Raw genomic sequence first — 22,252 nt, 5'->3', positions numbered from 1 at the left:
CATTTTAAGAGCTTTATGGTGACTATGCAGCTTGAGTGAGAAACTCAGAATTGCCCTTACTGTGAAATGCTTTCCAACATTTTGGAGAAAACTGGAGTTAGTCTTGCCAGCTTTGAACCTTGGAAAGCTGTCCTTTGTGTCTCTGCAATAAAGAGCAATTTGTTGCAGCTGTAAGTTGCTGTGAAGGTAAAAGTATCTAATAGGTTCTTCAGTCCACCCAAAAAAAGTGGGGTTGTTCGGTTAAAATAGGGTAGTTGGTTACAACCAAGTAACTGCTAAAATGACTTACAAGAAACTTAAGAGATAGCTTTTTCAACATGTGAGGATTTAGAACCGTCTTCCAAAGTGTAACTTCAGATTGAACTGAAACATGTGAACTTCAAATGCCTGGGTAAAATTATACAGTGTCTTTAACAGAAAAAACTATACTAGATATTTGTGTTGTCTTTTAGCTTTAAGTGCCTGTACACTGGGCTATATTTTTAGTACTACTCATACACTGAACTATTTTTTTCTTACTGGAGTCTGGAGTGAGTATAGTGTTGTGTTTGTATGAGGAATACTTACCAGGCTCTTATACTTAGAAAAAAAAACTGTTTATGAATGCAAGGAAGAATGTGTTATTACAAGCCGATACATGTGTAGATGAAGTTAATATTTTATAGTGTTTGTATATAATCATGTACTTGAAAACTCTGGGTCACAATCTTATCTGGTATAAATATAGCTCCAGTGATAATGTATGGGGATCTGGCATGGTTTGTTTTAATCTCATTTCTTTACCTATGTTGCTAATAAAAGCTTTTGTTATCAAGGGGGGGAAAAATACAAGTTAGTGCTTAATTGGTCTGCTTTTTGCTTCTTCTTGCTCTCCTATTGTCAAATCAGCAAACAGTCTAATTTTCAAATTCTAAAATACGCAGAATCTGGTTTTTAGTGCTGCCACAGTTTTTGGAACAGTTTGCTTCAAGATTGCTAAAAAAATTAAAATCATCCTATTTGACAGATGTAGATAATAGCGTAGATTTTTCTTTTTTCCATTCTTCATAGCGTCTTTCTATGCAAGAATTTCTTGGATTGATTAGAATATGAGTAGAATTAAAAAGTACAAATGCAGCAAAGTACTGGTCTGGATAAGCCTCAGGGATGTCATTTAGCACATTACTGTGGCCAGATAATTTTGTGTTAATACGTGAGCCCCTCACCTTCAATGTAATTTTTTGTGGTGATTATTTCATACTATTTTTTGCATGGAGCTTGCCAACACTCTTTGTTTAACTGAAATAACTGCACTTTCAACAAGGAGTTCTTCAAATAAAAATTGAATGGTCATCTCTACAACTTTAACCATAATTTTCCATGTGTCCTATATACAGACTTGTAGTGGATAGTTACTGAATGCAGACAGATGTGTTCAGGTACTCTGGATGGTGAAAATTCTGAAATTCATCAGAAATTTTGCATTTCTTCAGATAAAGTTTGATAGGGAGAAAATGATCATAGGGTCTTGCTGGTACATTATGACCTTTAAGGGCAAATTCCTTAAATGCTGAAATACCAAAATTGTAACTCTCCAGTAGTGGCCTGAAAAGCCAGATTGTTTAGTGCATCATATTTTTGTACTGTGTCATTAATATGCAATGTATAAGTTAGGTGGAAATTCAGAAAAACGCGTGGCTGGAAGCATTTGTTCCTGGGGAGTAACAAGCTGATTTCTTTCTCTCATTTGTACATACAAACTTTCTGACTTTCTGTGTATTGGTTTACAGAATTAGGTGCAAGTCGTGAGGCTGGTTTTTAAGCATACAGAGTAAACGCTGATTTCCAAGATTTGTCTTTCCACAGAACTGAAAGGATTGGATACTCAGGGCTTGTTTGGATCACTGGGAACTCATAGGTGTTTACATATCAAATATACTTTTTTTCATTTTCTCTCTGTTTATAGACATGCATATGTTTTGACTTATGCATGTAAGCAGATGTTTGGATATTGTGGGATCTCTGCCTAAAAGTCACTGTTGAAATATGTCAGTACTATGTTTCTCTGATTGTTTTTTCAGGCAATGAAGAAGGAATCCAGGAGGCAGCAGAATCTGATGGTGATGCGCGGTCAGAGAAGCCAGGGCAGCTTGCTGTGGAGAATGAAGATTGGGATGGGCCAGGTAGGAAAAAACAGCTGAAAGCCAAAAAAATTTCTGAAACTAATTTCCAATATTTTTTTAATATTTCTATTTTTGTAGGTGTGTTATGCTTTGGATTGAATTTTAATGTACTGTTTATTTTAAGAACCTTCAGAGTCCGAGATATTGATTGATAAGCGCTAAGATAAAGTTCTTGAGTAAAAAAATGGTTTGGGCTATACCATTTTGTAAATTGTTCAACATAAAATGTCTTAACATACATGCTTAATATAAAGTAAAATATTGCTGCTTAAAATTTTAGGATTGAAATTTATCAGTAAGTTCTCAGTTCCATGGTTGTATTAAGGGAAAAGCTTTTCTGCTGTTTTCTGAAGCCAGAACACCAACCAAACGCCTGTGTCTTTTCTCAAAATTTGTGCCTACATTTAGCAAAATGTTGAGCTTAACATACAGGCATGGTATTTCATGACATTTTCAAGGACTTTGTTTACTTGTTTTAGCCTGATAGAAATTAGCACACCTGGTCATTGATTTCAGTTGAAAGAAAAACTCTTAGTGTTAAATGAAGTGTTAGTGCTTCACATTAAACAGTAATTCACAGTAATGTTTTTCTATGATGCGCTGTGAAGATGGTGCAAGTGTGACATTGCTAAGGTACAAGATGTGATGGTGGCATGGTAATTCTTTCCAAGTGTCTGTTCAATGTAAATATGTAAAACCTCTGTAGTACCATAAAAGCATCTAAGGCAAAGGGGTAAGTTGTGTTTCTCTTAGGCAATTCTTGAGCTCAATGCAGTGTTTTCATGGGTATGGCCTATGGAACGGGCCTTAAAGATCCATTATATAGACTACATTTTAATGGTGCTGCTGGAAAACATGCATCTGAAGCCAAACATCATCCCCTCAGGCTAGCTGCATCTCTTATAGGTATTTTCCATAAAAAGGATGAGCACATCAGGAAAGAGTTTCAGAAATGTTCTGTCAATAATTTATAATGCAATAATAATATTTCATTAGGGAAAAAATCCTATATTTCAATCACATTTTCAGCCTTTCTTGATTTTGCAAATTACTCTATGCTCTTCATGAAGAGAAGAAGAAAACTAATGGTAATTTTCTGAAACCAGTAGCTGGAAAATAAAAGGCAAAAAAATGAAGACCTAGTATATCTAATTATTATGATGTAATTTAAAATGTTTTTTAACGGTAATACACAATTTTATATTCTGTATACAGCACTATGGTGTTATATGAAAACCAGATTTAGTATTATAATACACTACGGTGCATTTAAAATAATACAAGAAATATATTTGAATGTAGCAGAATGGCCTTTTCCAGCTTCACAGTACACTTCAGTGATTAACATGATTTGTTTTAAATTTTGTAATAAATAAATATCTGAAATCAATATTTTTTTGTTACTTTTTTGTTTTAGTGTATTTCAACATACTTGAGTATGCATTTTGTGGGCTGCTACTGCTTTTTATATAAGCTGTCTTATATAAAAGTTTCAGAGGTCTTTCGTGATGGTGTGGAGTAAAAAGAATAATTTTTATTTTGTTGTGGAAAAAAATCAGTTAAACAGTTGCGTGTGTTTCTGGTAATATTTATTGGTAGCTTTGACGTGGGATAAGATGGTTATCAATGCTGAATGTGAGAAAATTCCTTCTGATTTCAGAAAAACTGATCATCACCAACATGAGTTAAGCAGCTCTTTTTTATTTAAATCTTGGTTCTTTACAAGGCTCTAACATGTATGAAGAGTGGGTGCATACCCACTATACTCTCCATCGTGCGTGCTTTCTGAAATGAACTTGGTTCAGAAACAATCAACAGAAGGTAATTTTTGACAATGCAGTACAAAGTTAACTTTTCTCAGATCTTTGGCAGGAGGAAGCATGAAATATTTTGCTTATTTAAGAACATATTTTAGCACAGCACAAACAGAACTATTAAAAACTTCTCTTCAGCAATTTTACCAACTTGTAGTAAAGGTGCTACCTCAAATAGCAGATGAACATACATTCTTTGTTATCTGGTGTGTCTGTGGTCTCCTTACTGAGATGGAGCTTCCTCAGAAATCCAACAACTCTGCTGTGCATGATACAAGTCAGTTGACAGTGTGAAATGTGATGCCTCAAAGATTCATATAAAATATAGAGCTGCTCTGTTATTTTAATATTTTTTTTTATTTTTTTTTTACTTTTTTTAGAGCTAAGGGAGCATACTATTATTTTCAGAACCAGTACTTGCCAGGTGCTAATGTTCTGTGAGTTATTCGTTAGCAACAACTTACTCACGGATGAGTCAAAATTAAGCTTCTGGCATTAATTAGAGTTTTTATTTTGTTTGAAAATTTGCATTGTTAAATGGTTTGCATCCATTCCCAAGCCTTTGTAATTAGAATATTTTTGTGAAGAAAAATGTAATGTTAAATGTGCTGTAGCTTCAAAGAATTTCTGCTGAAGCAATCTTAAAAATCACGGTCTTGTGACCTTCACTGACCAACAAGGAACTGCAGAGATAATGCCTACTTTCTGTAGTCCCTGTGAATGTTTTTTAAAATATCCTCAGTTTCCATTGGTTTTGTCCTCATTTTTTTTAAATTCTTTTTGATGAGAAAACTACTCTGAAATAATGGAAACTGAAGTCAATAGACTGTATATGGACACACAGTACTGATTCTTTTTCCATTATAACCAACAGCAAAAGTCTAAGGAATAGAGTCTGCAAAGCAAGACTGGGCTTAAACAAATTTTACATGAAATGGCTTAGTTTTTAAATGTAGAAAGCAGAAGTCATTTTACAGCCTTAAATACACTGTTTGCTATCAGATGGATGCTTTGATACATGTAGGTGTACATAGTTCTATAGCTTTTGTATTATTGCTAGGAGGTCAATGATCAGTGCTTTAACGCATAATGAATAACAGGCATATCTCCTGCATGTCTTCCGCAGAATACCCATCAGAGGGAATAGGATCATTCTGCTTTTTACTGGATATCTGTTATATGTAAGAACAAAAACCTCCTAAACTTGGGGAACTGTGAATGGCACATCCTAGAAGTTTCATGCTTCCGTACCATAACAACTTTCTCAAAGTCTCTGAAAATTTTAGAAAACCAGGCCCTTCAACTAAAATATTGTTGAACCTCAAATAAGGAAATTATTTATTATATGCCATCTTGAGAGAGAAATTGTTTACATAATTAGAAATTAGTGTTTGTTTATCATCCAATGGTTGCGCCTGTATTTGTGTATACAAGTTCGGTCCACTGTACTTGTCATTTTAAGAGACAGCAAATGTGAACTGCATTGAAAGGGAGAAAATATTTGAATGAAAAAGTATAAATTATAACTTGAAAGTGTTTCAGAACAACTTCTTAGGTTTTCCAAAAGCTATAATAAAAGTGAAGGCAATGTTGACTTTACCTAGAAGAGAATTTAAAAAAACCCAGAAAAGTCCAAGTTTAAAATGAATGAGAAAACCGTGGATGTAACCAGATGCTAGGAGCCATAATGCCTGGCTAAAATTAAAAAAAGTAACTGCAATTCAGTAGCTTCATTGATAACAGTAAGATGACATTTTAAAATGTGGTAAGAAAAAGATCGTTAGAAAATTGGTATTGATCTATTACAAGTCAGAGCTTTTAATAGTTACAGGGGACAGAAAAAAGGGTAGAGCAATTTAAATATTTCTGGTCTGCTTAAAACACATTTGTGCTGGGAAACCTATTTGTCTGTAAGTAATGACTGTAACTCTGTTCCATCAACAACTGTTCAATGTGTTAAACCTGCTAAATCCTACCTAAGTTAAGCAGTCTGATAGCTTTAATTTAATTTTTCTAGGACCTGTGTGATCCACTGCCCTAATCATCTGTTTTCAGTTTTAAAAAAGATTTGAGGTGATTTGGAAATTCTGGAATACTATAACAGTAAATTGGGGTTGGTCTAGATAATGACAGAGTTGTCAACATGACAGCGATCCCATTGGGAATAATGAAATAAGTGGTGGAAGACTTTTATTAAAGGGGATTAGTAGAAATGCCAATCTATATAGGTTTATGGAAAAAAATCTTGTAAGTCCAACTTAATATGTAATGGTGAGTTAAAAGTATCTTAGTTCTTTGCAATATGTTTACAATCCAAAGGAAATGCTGAATAATGTATAGGTATTGCTGTTGCTGGATCTAAGGAAGTCACATGCTTATGAGAAGGTGCTTGAAGTCTTACTATAGAAAGTAGTCTGAAAAAGTGTTGGGATTTAGTGAACCAGGGTTGAGCCCAAAAGACAGAGTTGTGCCTAAAGAATACATTTGGGTTCTCAAATTATCTTACTTGTCTGCTTAGCAGTCTTGTTTGATGCTAAAACAAGGTTTTGCCTCCTGTATTCACATTTCATTATCTTACTTGTCTGCTTAGCAGTCTTGTTTGATGCTAAAACAAGGTTCTGCCTCCTGTATTCACATTTCAAGAGTGATGTTAAAATTTGAAACAGGTTTAGAGAAGAGCCATTAGAATGTTGAAAGGACTGGTATATGAAAAAGTCTAGGTCCTTTTCCTGTTTCTTTTATCAAAGAAAAAATTAAGGAACAACCTGATTACAAACTACTTTAAATTCAGAGTGAAAAACTGGTAACAGTGAGCACCTCTTTCTAGTAAAAGTATCCAAAGATTAAATAATGTTGAAGCTCCATAGTTTCAGACACAAAGAACAGATTTTAGTTCTTGAAATATTAATTATTGGAACATTTTATGAAAAATTATTTGCCTGTTAGAAATATTTACATTCAGGATGAGATACTTTCCTAGAGAATGAGATCCAGTTCTGTGGCAAACACTGGACTTCTTACATGGGGTGGATTCCATTGGGGCAGAAGTTAGACTGACTGACCATGACGCTTGCAACTAAAATGGAATGAATAAATTAATATACTGTATATTACTTCTAGGAATACTGTATCTTACTGTATATTACTTCTAGGAATACTGTATCTTTCAGATGCATTTGTAATGCATAAATTCTAGGAGTCCTTCACATAAGCAACTCCCAATTTTTATTTCTCAGGTAACTGTGTATTCAGGCTGTGTTATGAATGATAACTTCTCTGTGGTCTTCTAAATTCTGTGCTATTATCGCATAGTGAAGGAATAAAAGAAGACATCCCATACCTATAATGTGAGTAATACGCAAGGGAAAGTTCCTTCACTGTAGCAGATGGGACACAGTTTTTAGTCCTGACTTATCCAAAAAGATTTTCAAATCCCACTCCACCATCGCGTGGTGGTGATAGTTCTTTTTACTTTCTTCCCACATTGGTCTGGTAATTCATGAATGTTTCATCTGTCAGTGCAATTGTACCTGCCTTTCAAGACAGAGAAACAATAACTGTGTTTGCAGTTGGGGAACTGAGTATAGGGCATTTACAAAGAGGAAATTAATGCTACTCAGAAAATCTTGATCCTAAGGAGGAATTGGACCTCTGTCTTCTTAATTTACATGCAGCATACTGTCAACGAGGTTATTCTTCTTCTTTCTTTCATACTTGTAGAGAATCACAGCCTTCTTGCAGAACACACTGATTTTGTGAGTTGGATGGTCTTGAAAGTCAGTCTTAGAAGTTCTTTTGAAATGTATCTGAATTTTTCTTAGTCAGAAAATGTGATCGGTCCACATATCCAAAATGAAAAAAAAAGAAAGAAAAAAGTAGTGGAAAATAAGACCTAAAACTCTTGTCATCAGTTTATGGTAATTCTTTATGTATTGTTGACATTCATCTCCACATAAAGTGAAAGTCTTCCATGTGTAAAATTCTGCCTTCAGTAAATCAACAGAACTTCTGCTATTGATAATATTAAAGCAGGATGAAGTCACAATTCATGTTAGATCTCAGAAGACTCATCATAACTCGAATACTCTGATATATATCAGAGAACTGTTGAAAAAAAGTACTAAGGATTGTTATATATAGCACAGTATAGTTTCTTTTAATTGCTGTGACAGGTTGGTGTTTTTCTTGTATATCAGAAAGTTTAAGAAAAATCATAAGCAGAAAATTAAATAGTGCTTTAAAATAATGATATATTCAGCTATGCTGCTATTAATGTTTAATAAATGAGAGACAGCCTTTCAGGTGAATTCTGGTATACTGCTTTAGCAAGATGTTTGCTAGATCCTTTCTGATCTACATCTGACATACAAGGTTTGTATTTTTACCTGCTATAAAAGATAGTTTGTAAAGCTTTTCTGAATAGATTTCCTGTAACCATTCATAAGAATCACTGTAAATATGTATTGATTGTTGGGTTTACTCTGCATTATTAAGTAGTACTGTAAACAGTTTGGGTTACAAAGAAAAACTCTTTAATATAGATTGGAATAGTTGGTAGACCACTGCAAGATAGAAGCAGACATTAATGATAGTCTTTTATTTTTTCCTCTTTTTACTTCTCTTTTTTTTCTTTTTCTTTTTTTTTTTTTTTCCTTTCTTTTTAAACCAGTCCTAAGAAGGACTTGGAGATTACTGTCCTGATTTTGTTTCTTTTTTGATTGGGGAAATGTGGTAGATATAAGATCTTGGAAATGCTATTTGATGTAAATTAACAAAAATCCATGAAACATAGTTAACCATAGATATAGTCTGACAGTAAGAAGAATATTGTGAAGAAGCAGAGGAAATCATAGAACGACTGTGTGTTACTCTGACAGTGAATCGGTATTATCTCTGCTATCAGATAATGCAGTTATCATTAATTTTCACATTTGCATTTCAATCTTTGGAAGGAAATGACTCTTGCCGGATGAAGATAAGAGCTCTGTACCACTATAATGAACCATCATTTTATCCTGATGCTTTGTATCCATATGAAAATGAGGCTGGGTGGTGGTGTAGTATGTGAGGAGGGGGTGGGGGGGGTCATAGCAACATTATAACAAAGTGTCAAAAATCACTATATACTTTTGGAGCCCTTTATGAGACAAGAGCCATAAATAAATCTTCTGTAGTGAAGTGGATATTGGATTAAAAGCAGAGAGCCAGGCTCCCATACCGTGGGCTGGGAGGGGAACTTGGGGGAGCAGGGCAGGATTCCTGTGCATCTTGGTCTGTTTTCCATCACTAGTTTGAAACTAGGAGGAGGCCATGTAGGTACAGAATGGCAAAAGTAAGGGCATAACAGCCATCCAGTTAACCATTGCACTTCACTTCTTCCTTTGACACTTGAATACTGTGAAGGTAGGTGAAGTGAAAGCTTCCTACTATGTCTTCATGGTTTGGATTCTGCTACTGGAGCTGTTTGAAGAGAGTACCACACCCGTGTATTAAATACAGGATTTCCAGTAATTTTCAGTCTTGCATGTTGAACTGATCCAAGTCTTCAAAGATTGTAATGTTTCTATTCTTTTTCCATGAATATCCCATATTTGTGTCATTTACCTGAAACTTGATCTGCGGAACTCTGAAAGTCATCGCTCCATTTTAGGTCTGACTGACTGAAACTGTTATTTCCCAAATACTCTTGCACTATATTCTACTTCTTTGACATTTGTAGTGCAGTTAGTACCTATGACTTACAGACTTCATCTATGCATTGCTGGGATTCATTCCCAAATGTTTCCTAAAAGCATGAACTCTTGAGGTTTAATGATGCCCTGTTTTTTTTTCTTTTGTAAGAAAATCTGAGATTCTTGTCTAATCAAGTAATTGTACAAACTTATGTTTAAATATATGATAATTTAAAATTCATTCTTAGTGTATAACATGGGACTGTTTATAGGAGCACCAGGATATCCATCTTGCCCTGGCCAGCTGGGACTGATCAATTATTCCGCTGGCTATAGCAGCTGCTTCCTCCTGCAGACCTTTTTCAGGGCCTCATCTCTCTGCTCTTATGTATGTGCTGGGCACTTTTCTGTGTTACAGTGAGAAGAGGCAGGGCTAAGAACTGTAAGGAAAAACAGGCTATACCTGTATAAGGAAATTCAGTAGTGACAGAAGCTAATACATACTTGTGAAGGGTTAAAATGGTCCCTGGCATGTTCTTGGTTGAAGCCAGCTGACACTCTTCCTAAATAGCTGCAGGATTTAAAGCATTGCAGGGAGCATTCTCCAGAGGTAGTTTGTGAGCAGTCACCTGCTCAAAGGCTAAGGAAGTCTTCCAGCACATAAGTACAGACATATTTGACCTCAGTGCCAGAGCTACTCTTTGGTGTATGTAATTAACCTTCTTTTACCTTTAACAGACATATTTAGTACAGAAGTTTGCTGTTCTTCAAGGCAATTATCTTGGTGGACTGCTCCCTGCACAGGCTTGAAAGATGAGAAGGTGAAAGTGGCTGTGTGAACTCACATGGAAGTAGCAACCAAGCCTTTGCTATCATCTTTCCCACATGCAACTTTGACTTTTGTGGGAAACAGGCTTTTGCATGGCCTGTGTATGAACATGTGTAACAGAGAAAAGTCACGGGAAGGATTTTCATTTGTGTTCACAACTGAGAAAGTGAAATGATGCCCACTAGCCAGAAATTGTGGCCATAAGGCTTTAAGATAAAATTGAGGTGTAAAATAGTTTCATTAACATCATGTGAAAAGGCAGTACTAAATTTTGAAAACTGAAAGATATTTCCCATCTTGCCTTGTTATGGTGACTCCTGTAACTTCGCTTCTGTGATTCAAGGTGCAAATACAGTAAGATTTTATAAACTTGGATATAAGCATTACCTCGTTTGATTTGCAGCTTAAAATATCAGAAAGCTGTGAGTAGTTACTGAATATCGGAGCCCTTGTCAAGCATTCTAACTGTTTTGTCAGCTGGGATGCCATTTCGTTATCATTGTTTCACATAGTTAACATACATATGTGAATTTAAAATCGATTTCAAAGTTATTTGCTGTAGAAATTAACCTAGGTTAGAAGTAATGTTTATTTGTATGTACATTTCACATGTGGAGAACTCTATTTTTATTCAACTAGCCTTTTAGAATAGTTTCAAATGCAAAATTACATTTTAATCCTAGTCAAAATGCTTCAGAAGAATGAAACAATCTAAACCCTATTAGTTTTTAGTCTATTAGTTTTTAGTTTGAGGGTATTAATTTAATGTTCCTGCTCCTTTGTTTATCCGTATGTGAAAAGTTTACCTGACTTAGCAAGACTTCTCAGTTTCGGTGTGTTAGGCATAAACGGGTCTTTGGAAACCATCTTAATCTGCAGGTAGGCAAGTTTTTAGTCTATGTACCCTTAAAATTGATCCATTATCTTCCTAAATACTTTTGTACTGTGCATGTCCAGCATGAGGCAAGAACACTGGCTTGACTCGTAAAAGGCATTGAACTCTGAATGAAAGGTGATACACATTAGAAAAGTATTCTATTTTGATTGGCATTTATGTTTCAAGCACAAAAGACTTCTTGTTCTCTGAAAAAAGTTGATAGCTGGAAAGGCATGTGCAAGGGACGAATGATCAGATTCACTAGGTACTTTGCTTTGGACATGATATGCTATATAGTGGATATTATGTAAAGTACAAATCCCTGTAGGTCACACAGTGAAGGACTCCTAGTCTGTGAAATTCTGCAGGGAATCAATGAACATCTGCATTACAATACATTGTTTCTTGTAGTTTCATGCACCAAGGGACCTGCAGAGGCTGGCAGAAAGCTTTGCACTTTTCAGCTGTCTCCACTGTAGTTTGGTTATAAAGGCAATATAACACCCTGGTAATTGCAAAGGACTAGGAAACAATGTCTGGTTTTGGAAACAGATGGGGCTAGAATCAAAAGGGACATGTAATTGGTCCACAACTATTTTGCTCTTTGTTGTGTTTTTCTCATTAATTCAGCTAAAATTATTGCACATGGAATACTGCATTGCAACACTGCCATGAACAATTGAAGGACGGGTGTGTTAATATATTGAGTTATATACACAATATAGTGTTATTTGGCATTCAACACTGTAGTCCATCAGGTGGATGCAAACAGCTAGGGAGAGACGATAATGACTTTGTTTCTTAAATTGGCAGGTTTTAGTTGGTTTCAATGATGTGTTATATCCATGTTCAGCATATCATTAAAGAAAATATTTTAAGTTTCAAAATATGTTTTCCTTCTACCTCTTTGAAAACTCTTTGTTTACTCTCTCTTAAGACATCATAACATAGAAGTTGGAATACTATAACTAAAACAACAAAAACGTTATCACCAGAAACCATTGTGCATCCATTTGAAAGAGCTAGTTTTTGCTGGGAGTAAAACATTTATTGTGACATGTGAGTGACAAACTGGATACTGGTATTTACCCACAAAATTACACAGCTCAGGATGGTTCAGAGTCAGAAAAGGGAACTGTGTGTTGTGGTCATGGGACTGTGACAGACTCCTAAGGGCAAAATTCCTTTCTCAACCCTGATCTTGACTTTCTCAGCATCTCTGTTTAGCCCTGTGAGACCAGCTTAGCACAAATTTGGGTTTAGGTTTTTCTTGCCACATTTCATTTTTTAGGGTGTTTCACCATTCATGCTCAAAAGAAGGGTATGGGTTGACTAGTAGATCTCATTTTCTCTCCTTGATCTAGGAGTCTTCACACAAAGGTATTTGTAAATGAGCTTTGTAAGGTGTGATAATGGTCATCATACAAAAATGCTACTTATCCATCAACATGGCAAAAGTAAAGCATGGTAGTCATGATAGCACCAGACCTCATTTTTGTTTAGTTACTGAATTTTTAGTAATTTAAACATATTCTAATTGAATCAGTGAGAAACCCCAGAACCAAATATTCATAAGTATGGTCCAGAATTAAAGCTAGTAATATTCCTATGCTGATATTTGAATGGGCAGAAGTAATAAGGACTAAAGCCTATGTTTGGAAAGCTATAACTGTACAGTAGCCGCTGTTCCTAGTTTTTCCTGCAGTCAGCTGATTAGCTTGGGCCTTCTAAAATAGTTCTGTAGAGGACAGCTGAGCTCCTGGTTGTGGTGGTTTTGTTTGTTTGTTTTGGTTGGTTGGTTGGTGTTCTCTCCTCTCTTCCCCTAACCCTAAGATTTCAAAGCTTTCCAAATGTGCTTTTTAGTAATCAGGACCGATTCAAAAATATTGACAGGAAAAAGATGCTTTTGCATGCCACTTTTGCCAGTGTGTGCAACCAGTCTAGTGTACATGTTGGGTCTTTTATGATATGTTACAGAAAAAAATCAATCAAATTGTCCCCTCATAGCTTACTGTTTCCCTTTGCTCCCCTTTGTCTCCCTCAAGACTGTTAAGCAGTGTATTAGCAATGTATTAAATCTAGAAAACTTGAATAGCCATATTTGACTTTACAACATATTCTTGGGGATAACCAGTAGAAAAACTTTTCAATATTTTGTCTTAAGAGAGTATTGCAGGATTGGACATTGGCATAGTGCTTGATATAAAAAAATGCTGGGTTATATATTTCAAAGATTGTGGATAAAGCTGTAGAAATTTTACTTAGAGGAAACAAGATGGGCTTGTTCAGGTTTGTGCTTCTCTGATTTGATGGCAGTGTAGTCACATTGTTTTTAAAGATGCTTCAACAGCATAAAACTACAATGATGGATTATTGTGGATAATTTAGACAGTACAATGTTGTCGTGGTTTAAACCCAGTCAGGCAACTTGTTCACTCACCCAGTGAATGTTGCTGGGCTGACAGCAGCTGAGGCCCACCCCCCCCCCGGGGCTCTCCCCTTCCCCACTCCCGGAGGAATGGGGAGGAGGATCGAAAGAGTGCAACTCCTATGGGTTGAGACAAGAACAGTCCAGCAACCAATGTACAACACAAATCACCACCGCTACTACCAACTACAACAATGATAAGGGAAAATAACAAGGGAAGAGAATACGATACCACCGGCCAAGAAACGAGTCCCACCCGGAAGCCCGTGTCCTTCCGGGTAACTCCCAGTCACCCCCCACCCCGGGCATGACGTGCTGTGGTATGAAATACCTCCCCGGCTAGCCCAGGTCAGGCGCCCCATCTCTGCTTCCTCACAGCTTCCCCTCCTCCCTGGCAGAGCATGAGCCTCACAAAGTCCTTGGTCAGGGTAAACATCACTTAGCAACAACCGAAAACATCGGTTTCACTAACACTGTTCTCAGGCTGGAAGTCAAAACACAGCACTGCACCAGCTACCACGAAGGAGAAACATGACTGCTACTGCTGAACCCAGGACAAATGTATAATATGGATGTATAGTTCCAGAATGTTGTGTGTATACATTTTGAGCTGAGTGGTTCTTAAAGGAGACTGAATTTCAAATTACATCATTGCATGGGAAAAAAACACCACTTTATTAAGTTATCTGAAGTTTGATATTTATACTGTGGTACCAAAAGTACTAATCAGTTAATCAATCTTTGGCTTGCATGTACAAATAAATGCTACTTTTCATTTAAAAAGAAAATAAATAAAGGTATTCAGAGAGTTTTCTTAGATGTAATACAGTCCTGTTTTAAAGGTTTGTCTAATGCAACATTGTAAATTCGTCATCTTGTTTGTTACAATCTGATAAAGTATGTATGATTTTAAATTTTATTTACTCAATGCTTTTACTATTTTTCATGTGTGCTTTATGATTTTTATTGACTGACTTTCAGAAAAAGCCTCAAGCTTCACTCCCCATTACAAAACTGCTTAGCATTTGTTATTGACCATTTTTTAAAGTATGTATTGGATCTCAACTGTTAATGGAAATTTTTATTAAGAGGTGCTCTCTAAATACATGACTGTGTCTAGCAGCAGAAAAAAAATAACAAACCCTACAAAAACTCCCAACAAATATTTTGGAGTGTTGCAGTCTCATAAGAGCCAGAATTTAGTTTTATTAATATACCCCTGACATTTTAGCCATCAAATTTTGAGCCTCTTGCAAGGAAATTATTTTTGTTTCATCTTATTCTGCTAATTGTTATTTTAATAGTTACAAACTACGAAATTTTCTTTCCTGTATTTTCATGCTGCAGTGCGTGAATTATCTGGAATGAAAGAACAGTGGGATAAGGTTGTTGTCAGGGATTTGAATGGGAGACAAACAACGTAGAATTTAAAATAGTATATATATGCAGAATACATCTTCAGAGGAGACTGGAGAGGTATTCTTGCATATTGCTATGGTACCTTCAAACATGTAACCTGACAGCAATGGACAGTGAGGAGCATTGGACTCTACTACATCATGCATGAAGTAAGCTACGTGTTCCTTTAATATTTTTCCATAGGAATACATCTGATTACAGAAAACCCTGTCTTCAGTTCTGCCTCTTGTCAATATGTTCTACAATATCCTATGCATGTTGACAAGCATGATGTAATAGATTAGTTGCTTTGCTGATTCATTGGTCTCACATTGTTCAGTGTTCTATGTGTTGGGAAACTCAAGTCAAGAAATTAAATAACACTCTAATAATACTTAGAAACTGTGATCCTCTGTATTAAGAAGCCTTTTGCCGCCTGCTTGGTTTTTATTTTTTCTCATAAAAGAGACAGAAAATGGCTTGAATATGTAGGAAAGCATGTTGCATTGCTTTCACCATTTCTCAGCTGCTAGGATCATTGCCATATAAAAATGCTATGTGCATTTTCCCCAAGCTTGGACATATCACAACGCTTATCTAAAGAGAAAAATGATATATTTTTAAAAGAAAAATGCTGACCTAGTTAGTGAGGCTGAAACCATTCATTAATTAGAAGTCATAATTGCAATTACATGGTAAAATTAATTTATGATGAAAATAATCCTATCAGTTTTCCTTTTTGGAAAAATGGAACCAAATGGTCTCAGCAGCCCGTATTGCTTAAGGCTGATATTACAGTGATACTGTTTTAGAGTGAAGAAAGTAATCAAATTCTATTTTCAAGATCTGAAATTCTGAGACTGCATCAAGGATAGTTTATATATTATATGAGATTCACTTGAGTTGTAATTTTGTAATTACATATAATATAAGCATATATGCGCAGATAAATGCATAAAAGGAAAATAGTGTGCTGAAATTTAAAAAGAATGAATTGAAGATAACATAGCACATAATACATAGAAAAATTCATGTAATATGGCAAGTATGCTACAGTGTATGAAACTCAGAATGCCTTTTCTACCCTCAGGCTATTTAGACTTCCTTGATATTCAAATCTTAATGTACATTAAATGGAATTTAAGGAGGTCCACCTTGCTGGACCTCGGGCAGACTTAGCAAGTACTGCTCCTTGGGGATATATCATTTTGTGTATATATTTGCAAAGATGTTATAGCCATGAAATATAGCCCTTTGATGACATCATAACTGTGAAATATGACTTTATTTTGCTCACCAGCAGTCAGCTTTGCTTTATCTATATTAAGCAGTCTGTATGCATAAATAAGGAGTACCAAATACTGAAGCTGACTCCTGTAACCTACAACCTAGTTAGGTTGTGGCCACCTTCAGTTGGACTACTCCTCAGTCTCTGCAATGCCCTATGAATGTCAGGGGACTATTTTTTGTGTAACATGGTGTCAGATACCACTAAGTTTAATATCGTCTTCTCTCCAGAAATGTGGTAATAAGAACTGTGGATACCATTAGGCAACTATATGCCTAAATTCAGCAGTTACTTACACTAATTTAAATTTTATGTCAAAGTAGTCAACCTTGGTCTTTAAATCTAAGGATCTGAAAATATATAATTTAAATTTCTGGTCCTGTTGAAGTAAATCAAAAAGTACACATTGATGCCAATGGAGATAATACCTAGACTAGATAATGTACGAATGCATGTATCATTTGTGGAAGTCTCACAAATACATTTACTTTTTAGGAGACTGTTAGCCATAGTCACCAAGAGAGAGTTCATTCACTTGGACTTTGTTATTAAGGAGACATAGGGAGAAGTATATACATTTGAGCATCTGAAAATATCTTAAGTCTCCAAGAAAAAGACTTCAAAGAACAGTGCGAGAAATACATGCTTAAATCTATTTTTCCAGACTAACCTGGCATTTGAAGATAGAATCAATAAGTCTTCTTTATTTTTTATTTCTGTCCAGGTAGTAAAAAAAAAAAAAAATCAAGAAAACCTGCTTTTAGAAGAACACTTTAGGTATTTTAGGCTCTCATCCTGCAAAGCATGTATAAACTTTTAATTTAATGCATATGAGCATGTTATTAAACAAAGAACCACCCGCATGTATTAAGTGAAGCACATCTGTAAGTGTTTGTAGGACTGTGGCCTTAGGTTAGAAGCTCTTCCAGGAAGGAGCTGCCTTTATCATTGTACTTTTTACATACTCAGCAAAATGTTAGCTTGCTTAAATTAATATGGATGCAAATCGAAGCAATGCTAAAGGCCCCTTTCCACTCCTTTGACAATGTAAAAGGGCCTTAAAGCTTGAGTAAATTACTTCAGTAAGACCCAGAATTCTGGATACAATAAATAAGGACTTCAAATTATAAGTTCTTAAGTATCTGTTAATTGCAGAACATTGTTTCCATAGATTTGCTTGACTTTCTAACTTCCTTCCTAATTTGAGACATTTTTATTAAAACACCTATATTAAAGTACGTGGTGTTTTGACCCATATATAGTTTTTAGATTTTTTTTTTTCTTTTGAGAAGTAGAAGCTAAGTCTTGAGGCCACTCTTCAGTTCTTTTGAATTTGTTTTTTAATTTTAAATTTTTTAATTTTAAAAACCCCATAATATTTCGTGGCTCTGATTACAGCTGCAAAATAGTCTTGTGGTGGCATAATGCACATTAGGCTTGATCTTAATTTATTTGCTAGTTGTAAGATTTTTGCTGTAACTGTATATATTTTTCTTGTAACTATATATAGGAATATGCAAGTATTATGCATTGAGAGGGAGAATGTCAGAATATTGACCGGGGATAGAAAAGGGTTGTGCTATATAACGTACAGAATGTTCCTAAGGACAAATTAGCTGTTTCTATTAACTGTTCTTAAAGGAAAAAGTCAATTTTTTTATTCACTATTTTTTTACAGTTTTGTTTTAATGAAGATGTGCCATAAATTTGTCTTATGGGGTATTCTGAAATAGCTTGTTTGAAGCATCAGTGGCTCTCAGTTTCTTCCGAAAATCAGTTGAACCTACTGCCTATTGTTTTAATTATTAGCTAAATCCAAGCAGTATTTTAGAATTATGACTGTTGTTTGATGATTTTCTCAAACCTCAGCTGATAAACGAAATCCTATCATAGCAGTTAAAAGGAATAAAAGAATATTTACCCTTTTAAAGCTCTGATTTCGTCTATGCAAGTTTCTTAATTGTGGCCCATCCTGTTTATATTTTTTATCAATCTTCTTTAGTTTTTCTTTGTACAGATATGACCTACTGTTCACTTTTTGCCTTCCTTGTGCAATATTTGTAATAATGGAACAAATCCATATATACTGTTTTTAATTGACCTTACAGGTATGCATTGTGAGAGGGAGGGCATGAGATTATTTATTTGAATAAGTTTACTTCCTATGAAAACTGTAGCACCTAAGTTTTTATGTGGCTCTGTCTTGTAATCTGGGCCCAATGTTACTTCCCTTTTGTATTTGTCATCCCCGCCTTCCTGACTACACTTCTTTTCACCCATGCAGATGGTCACAGCATGGTGACTATTGAAGTGACAGTCCAGCAGTGACTTGTGGAGCAAATGTCTTTATATTTTGGTTGCTTACAAAGGATTCAGGCCAAATGAGTGCATCAAAGAAGCAGTTTCCCCAATATACTCATAAGTACATTCTGAAAAAAATATCAAGTTTCATGCCCCTAAAAAGAAAAAAAAACCCACCCAACAAACCCAAAAGGAAATATTTTTGTTGTTTTTATTTTCTTTTGATCAGTCATAATTTCTGATCATCTCCTTTTATATTCCCAGTCTGATTTTGTTCATTCTCTTCATTTGTACTCTGCCCTGTATTCATTCTCTTTCTGTCATTTATTTCCTTTGATTCTGTTAAAGTCCTTTTTCCACATGATGTGCATCCTGCATGCATTATAATTATAAAACATTTCATTTTTTCCTGCAAGCACTAAAAATTTATTTACCTAACTTTCTATGTTTCGATACCCTATAGTATTTATCAAAGAGAATATAGAGAGAAATGACCACACTATTACTATCTTGGCTTTGCTGTGTTTTCAAAGAGCATTTGCTGGTGTTCATTTGCTTATTTTTTTTTTTCCCTCAGCTGTGTATGTAGCAAACACGTGTATCATCTATTCAATGAAAACACCGCAGAGAAATGAATTTTACAAAACTGGGAAGAAGTTACAGCAAACAGTGGGTTATATTGGTGTTATATAGCTATCTCATCAAAAGGTAGCAAATGCACAAGACCTTTTGCACTTTTCAATTTGAAAGAAAATGATTTCATTAGAAAAAAAAGAGCCATCACTCTGGATGTTGGAGAATGCCAGAGCCTGATGAAACCAGCTGAAGAGACAAACTGAGTGTACGGATGCAGATTAGCCTTCAGAAGATGAGGGTGTAAAAGGGATTTAATGGTAGGATGGATTATAGAAATCCTTGTAACAATGTTAAATAATTATAGTTCCAGCCGAGATCAAAGCAGTGCTGATTGAACCCCCTCAAGCTGTTAACACGGAGTATCTTGGAGAAAAAAAAAGGGAAAAAAAAATCCCTCTGAGATTGGTCAGCCTGTGCTGACAGTGTCCTCTGATCTGGGAAAGTTCTGGCTGTATTGAAGGTACAACTTGTGGGGGAGGGAAGGACAGAGGGAAGAATTTATGTGTCCGAGTAGCCTATTTGGGCAGAGTTTTTGTTTGTTTTTTTTTAAGGGAGGAGGAAGGGGTTATTATAATCAATGTTACTGGAGTTCACACACTGACTGAAATGGCAGTAAACTTGCACACAATTGGCTTCTTTCATATTGGAAAACAGATTAAATTTCTTTAGCAGAACTTTGGTCTGTAACAGAAAATTATTAGACTCTTTTTTTCTTTTTCTTCCCCCCCCCCCCCCCCCCCTTAAGTTACAGTTTCTGTATACATACCTGCCCAGCAACAACTATTAGCAGCGATAACTGGAAGAATGCCTTTGTAGTAGTGATATTTGGCTGCAGGCAGGGAGTACAGTTGCTATGGCCATTCACCAGCGTTAAACATTTATTCTCATTGCCTTGCCTTCCTGGCATTCATGCCTGGAGGATTATGCTTATGCCTCTATTAGTAAAAAAGGAGAAGTCAAAGTTAAATCCTTATGGTTTGATGGTATAGTAACTTGTGGCACAGCCAGAGCTTTTCCATTTATAGAGCTGTCTGTTAAGTGCAACACATCTAGCTTGTTTCGAAGGGTAATTTAGAACTTTAGCTGTGTTGAGGTGTATTTCCAGAGGCAGTGTGTCTGGTATTCTGTTCCAAATAGAAAGGTAGGGGGTGCAGTAGATGAGTAATAAAAAGCAGTGGTGGAAATAGTACTTCAACGGACTAGATCAATCTGAAGGAATGATTTCATCTAACCCAGGATTAGTTTGCTCCCTGGTTTTATGCTGTGACTGCAAGTGAGTGAGAGCAACCATCCCTGCATGGACATAAACAGCTGTTGAGCATCTCCTCTTGGATATAGCCACATAGGGAAAAGGTGCTTTGATGAGACATCATTATCTATATGGCAGGAAGATTTCACTATTATGCAGATTTTGGCCAATGAGTGGTCTGCAACTGACCTTAGACCTGTAGCTTTGGAAAGGTTAAATTACATTCTTTTTTTCAGAAAAAGGGCTGCAAAACTTTAGGTTCTGGGAAATGCCAACATGTTGAGAGTCTGTCTCTGCAGTTCTGTAAATACATACATAGGCTCTATGTTCAAACAAATATGAGTACTTTGTTTTCTGGGAAGAGCCAGTATAGTAAATGCCAGTCAGAGAATACATCAAAGGGCTGCTTTGTATTTCAGAAACTAATGATGCATGACAAACCCTCAAACCTGTTCTCTGATTCCTGTGTAAGAAGCTGTAGTAATACTTTCAAGATGTTCTGGGTAAAAGTTTGTATCAAATAGTGCTACTTGTTTTCAGTTTCAGAGATAGTTTTGGTACTGGTTTATGAACTGTTGTATGTGACCTGTCCAGGAACTTCTGTTAGCCTATTAGCTTAGGTAAGCTTCTTCTTACGTGGTTAAATTCTGAATAGTCCTTTATGTTCATGGGGCCTTAAATAAATCTCTGTACCTTGGGTCAGGGATGATGACATTTAATGGCACCATCTCCAAGGGATTTTGTGGCTATTTTCGTTAAAATTGTGTCAAGTCTTTGCAAGTGTCTTGAGGTGTCTGTAGATGTCCAAGTACAGGTTTGTTGGCTGTGTTGTCCTGGCCAAGTCCCATGGAAAACATGGAAGTCTGTCATCTATGATCCTCTGGAGCATTGTCTCGCCATGTGGGGTTTAATTGTGTAGAAAATACTGTGGCAAACCTGTGCTTGCCTGTTGAAGGTGTGATCTAAGACAAGCTAGAAATCATTTTGCAGTAAATGATGAGAGAACTTGGCAAAGTTATTTATATATCTGTTTGATATATAGTGGTTTGTAAAGTCAAACGTGTCTGCAGAGCAGGGTGTAATTTTTCATAGAATCATGGAATGGTTTTTGCTGGAAGGGACCTTAAGGATCATCTAGTTCCAGCCCCCCTGCCACGGGCAGGGACACCTTCCACTAGACAGCTTGCTGAAAGCCCAATCCAACATAGGCTTGAACATGGCTAGGGATGGGGCAGCCATAGCTTCTCTGGGCAACCTGTGCCAGTGCCTCGGCACTCTCACAATAAAGAATTTCTTTCTACTATCTAATCTAAATCTACCTTCTTCCAGTTTAATCTAACAGGTAGTTATATTTCTGGATAGAAACAGATAATGGCATTGAGTTTCAAGGTAATAATACGTTAGGTCAAAGCTACCAGGCATCAATTAAGCAAGGTTTTTAAAGACAGTAATTTTAAGTGTGAGCTTACGTGGGACTGTAGAGTCTTGAAGTCCTGGCCGGGGATCTCACGGTTCCATTTTATCATGACAACTTGAGAAAAAGGAGTTGATGCTGTTTGGACATACAGACGTGTTATTTTTATGGTATAATTTTGGAT

The 22,252-nt window shown here is 35.9% G+C and overlaps 1 protein-coding gene across 2 annotated transcripts in view; it reads left to right on the top strand.

Annotated features, from left to right (window-relative positions):
* Positions 1-22,252, top strand: part of ZFPM2 (zinc finger protein, FOG family member 2) — a 312,069-nt gene that overhangs the window by 75,704 nt on the left and 214,113 nt on the right. For both annotated transcript variants that reach the window (XM_062627192.1, XM_062627193.1), the window contains one exon: positions 2,061-2,162. In XM_062627192.1, the coding sequence (XP_062483176.1) occupies positions 2,061-2,162 (102 nt within the window). The remainder of the gene's footprint in view (positions 1-2,060; positions 2,163-22,252) is intronic.

The sequence above is a fragment of the Pezoporus occidentalis genome, unplaced genomic scaffold, assembly GCF_034315485.1.
Source record: "Pezoporus occidentalis ecotype Australia unplaced genomic scaffold, CSIRO_AGI_Poc_V1 ctg3, whole genome shotgun sequence".
Taxonomy (NCBI): domain Eukaryota; kingdom Metazoa; phylum Chordata; class Aves; order Psittaciformes; family Psittacidae; genus Pezoporus; species Pezoporus occidentalis.
The sequence above is the reverse complement of the archived record's forward strand: the minus strand, read 5'-3'. Positions and strand labels throughout refer to the sequence as shown.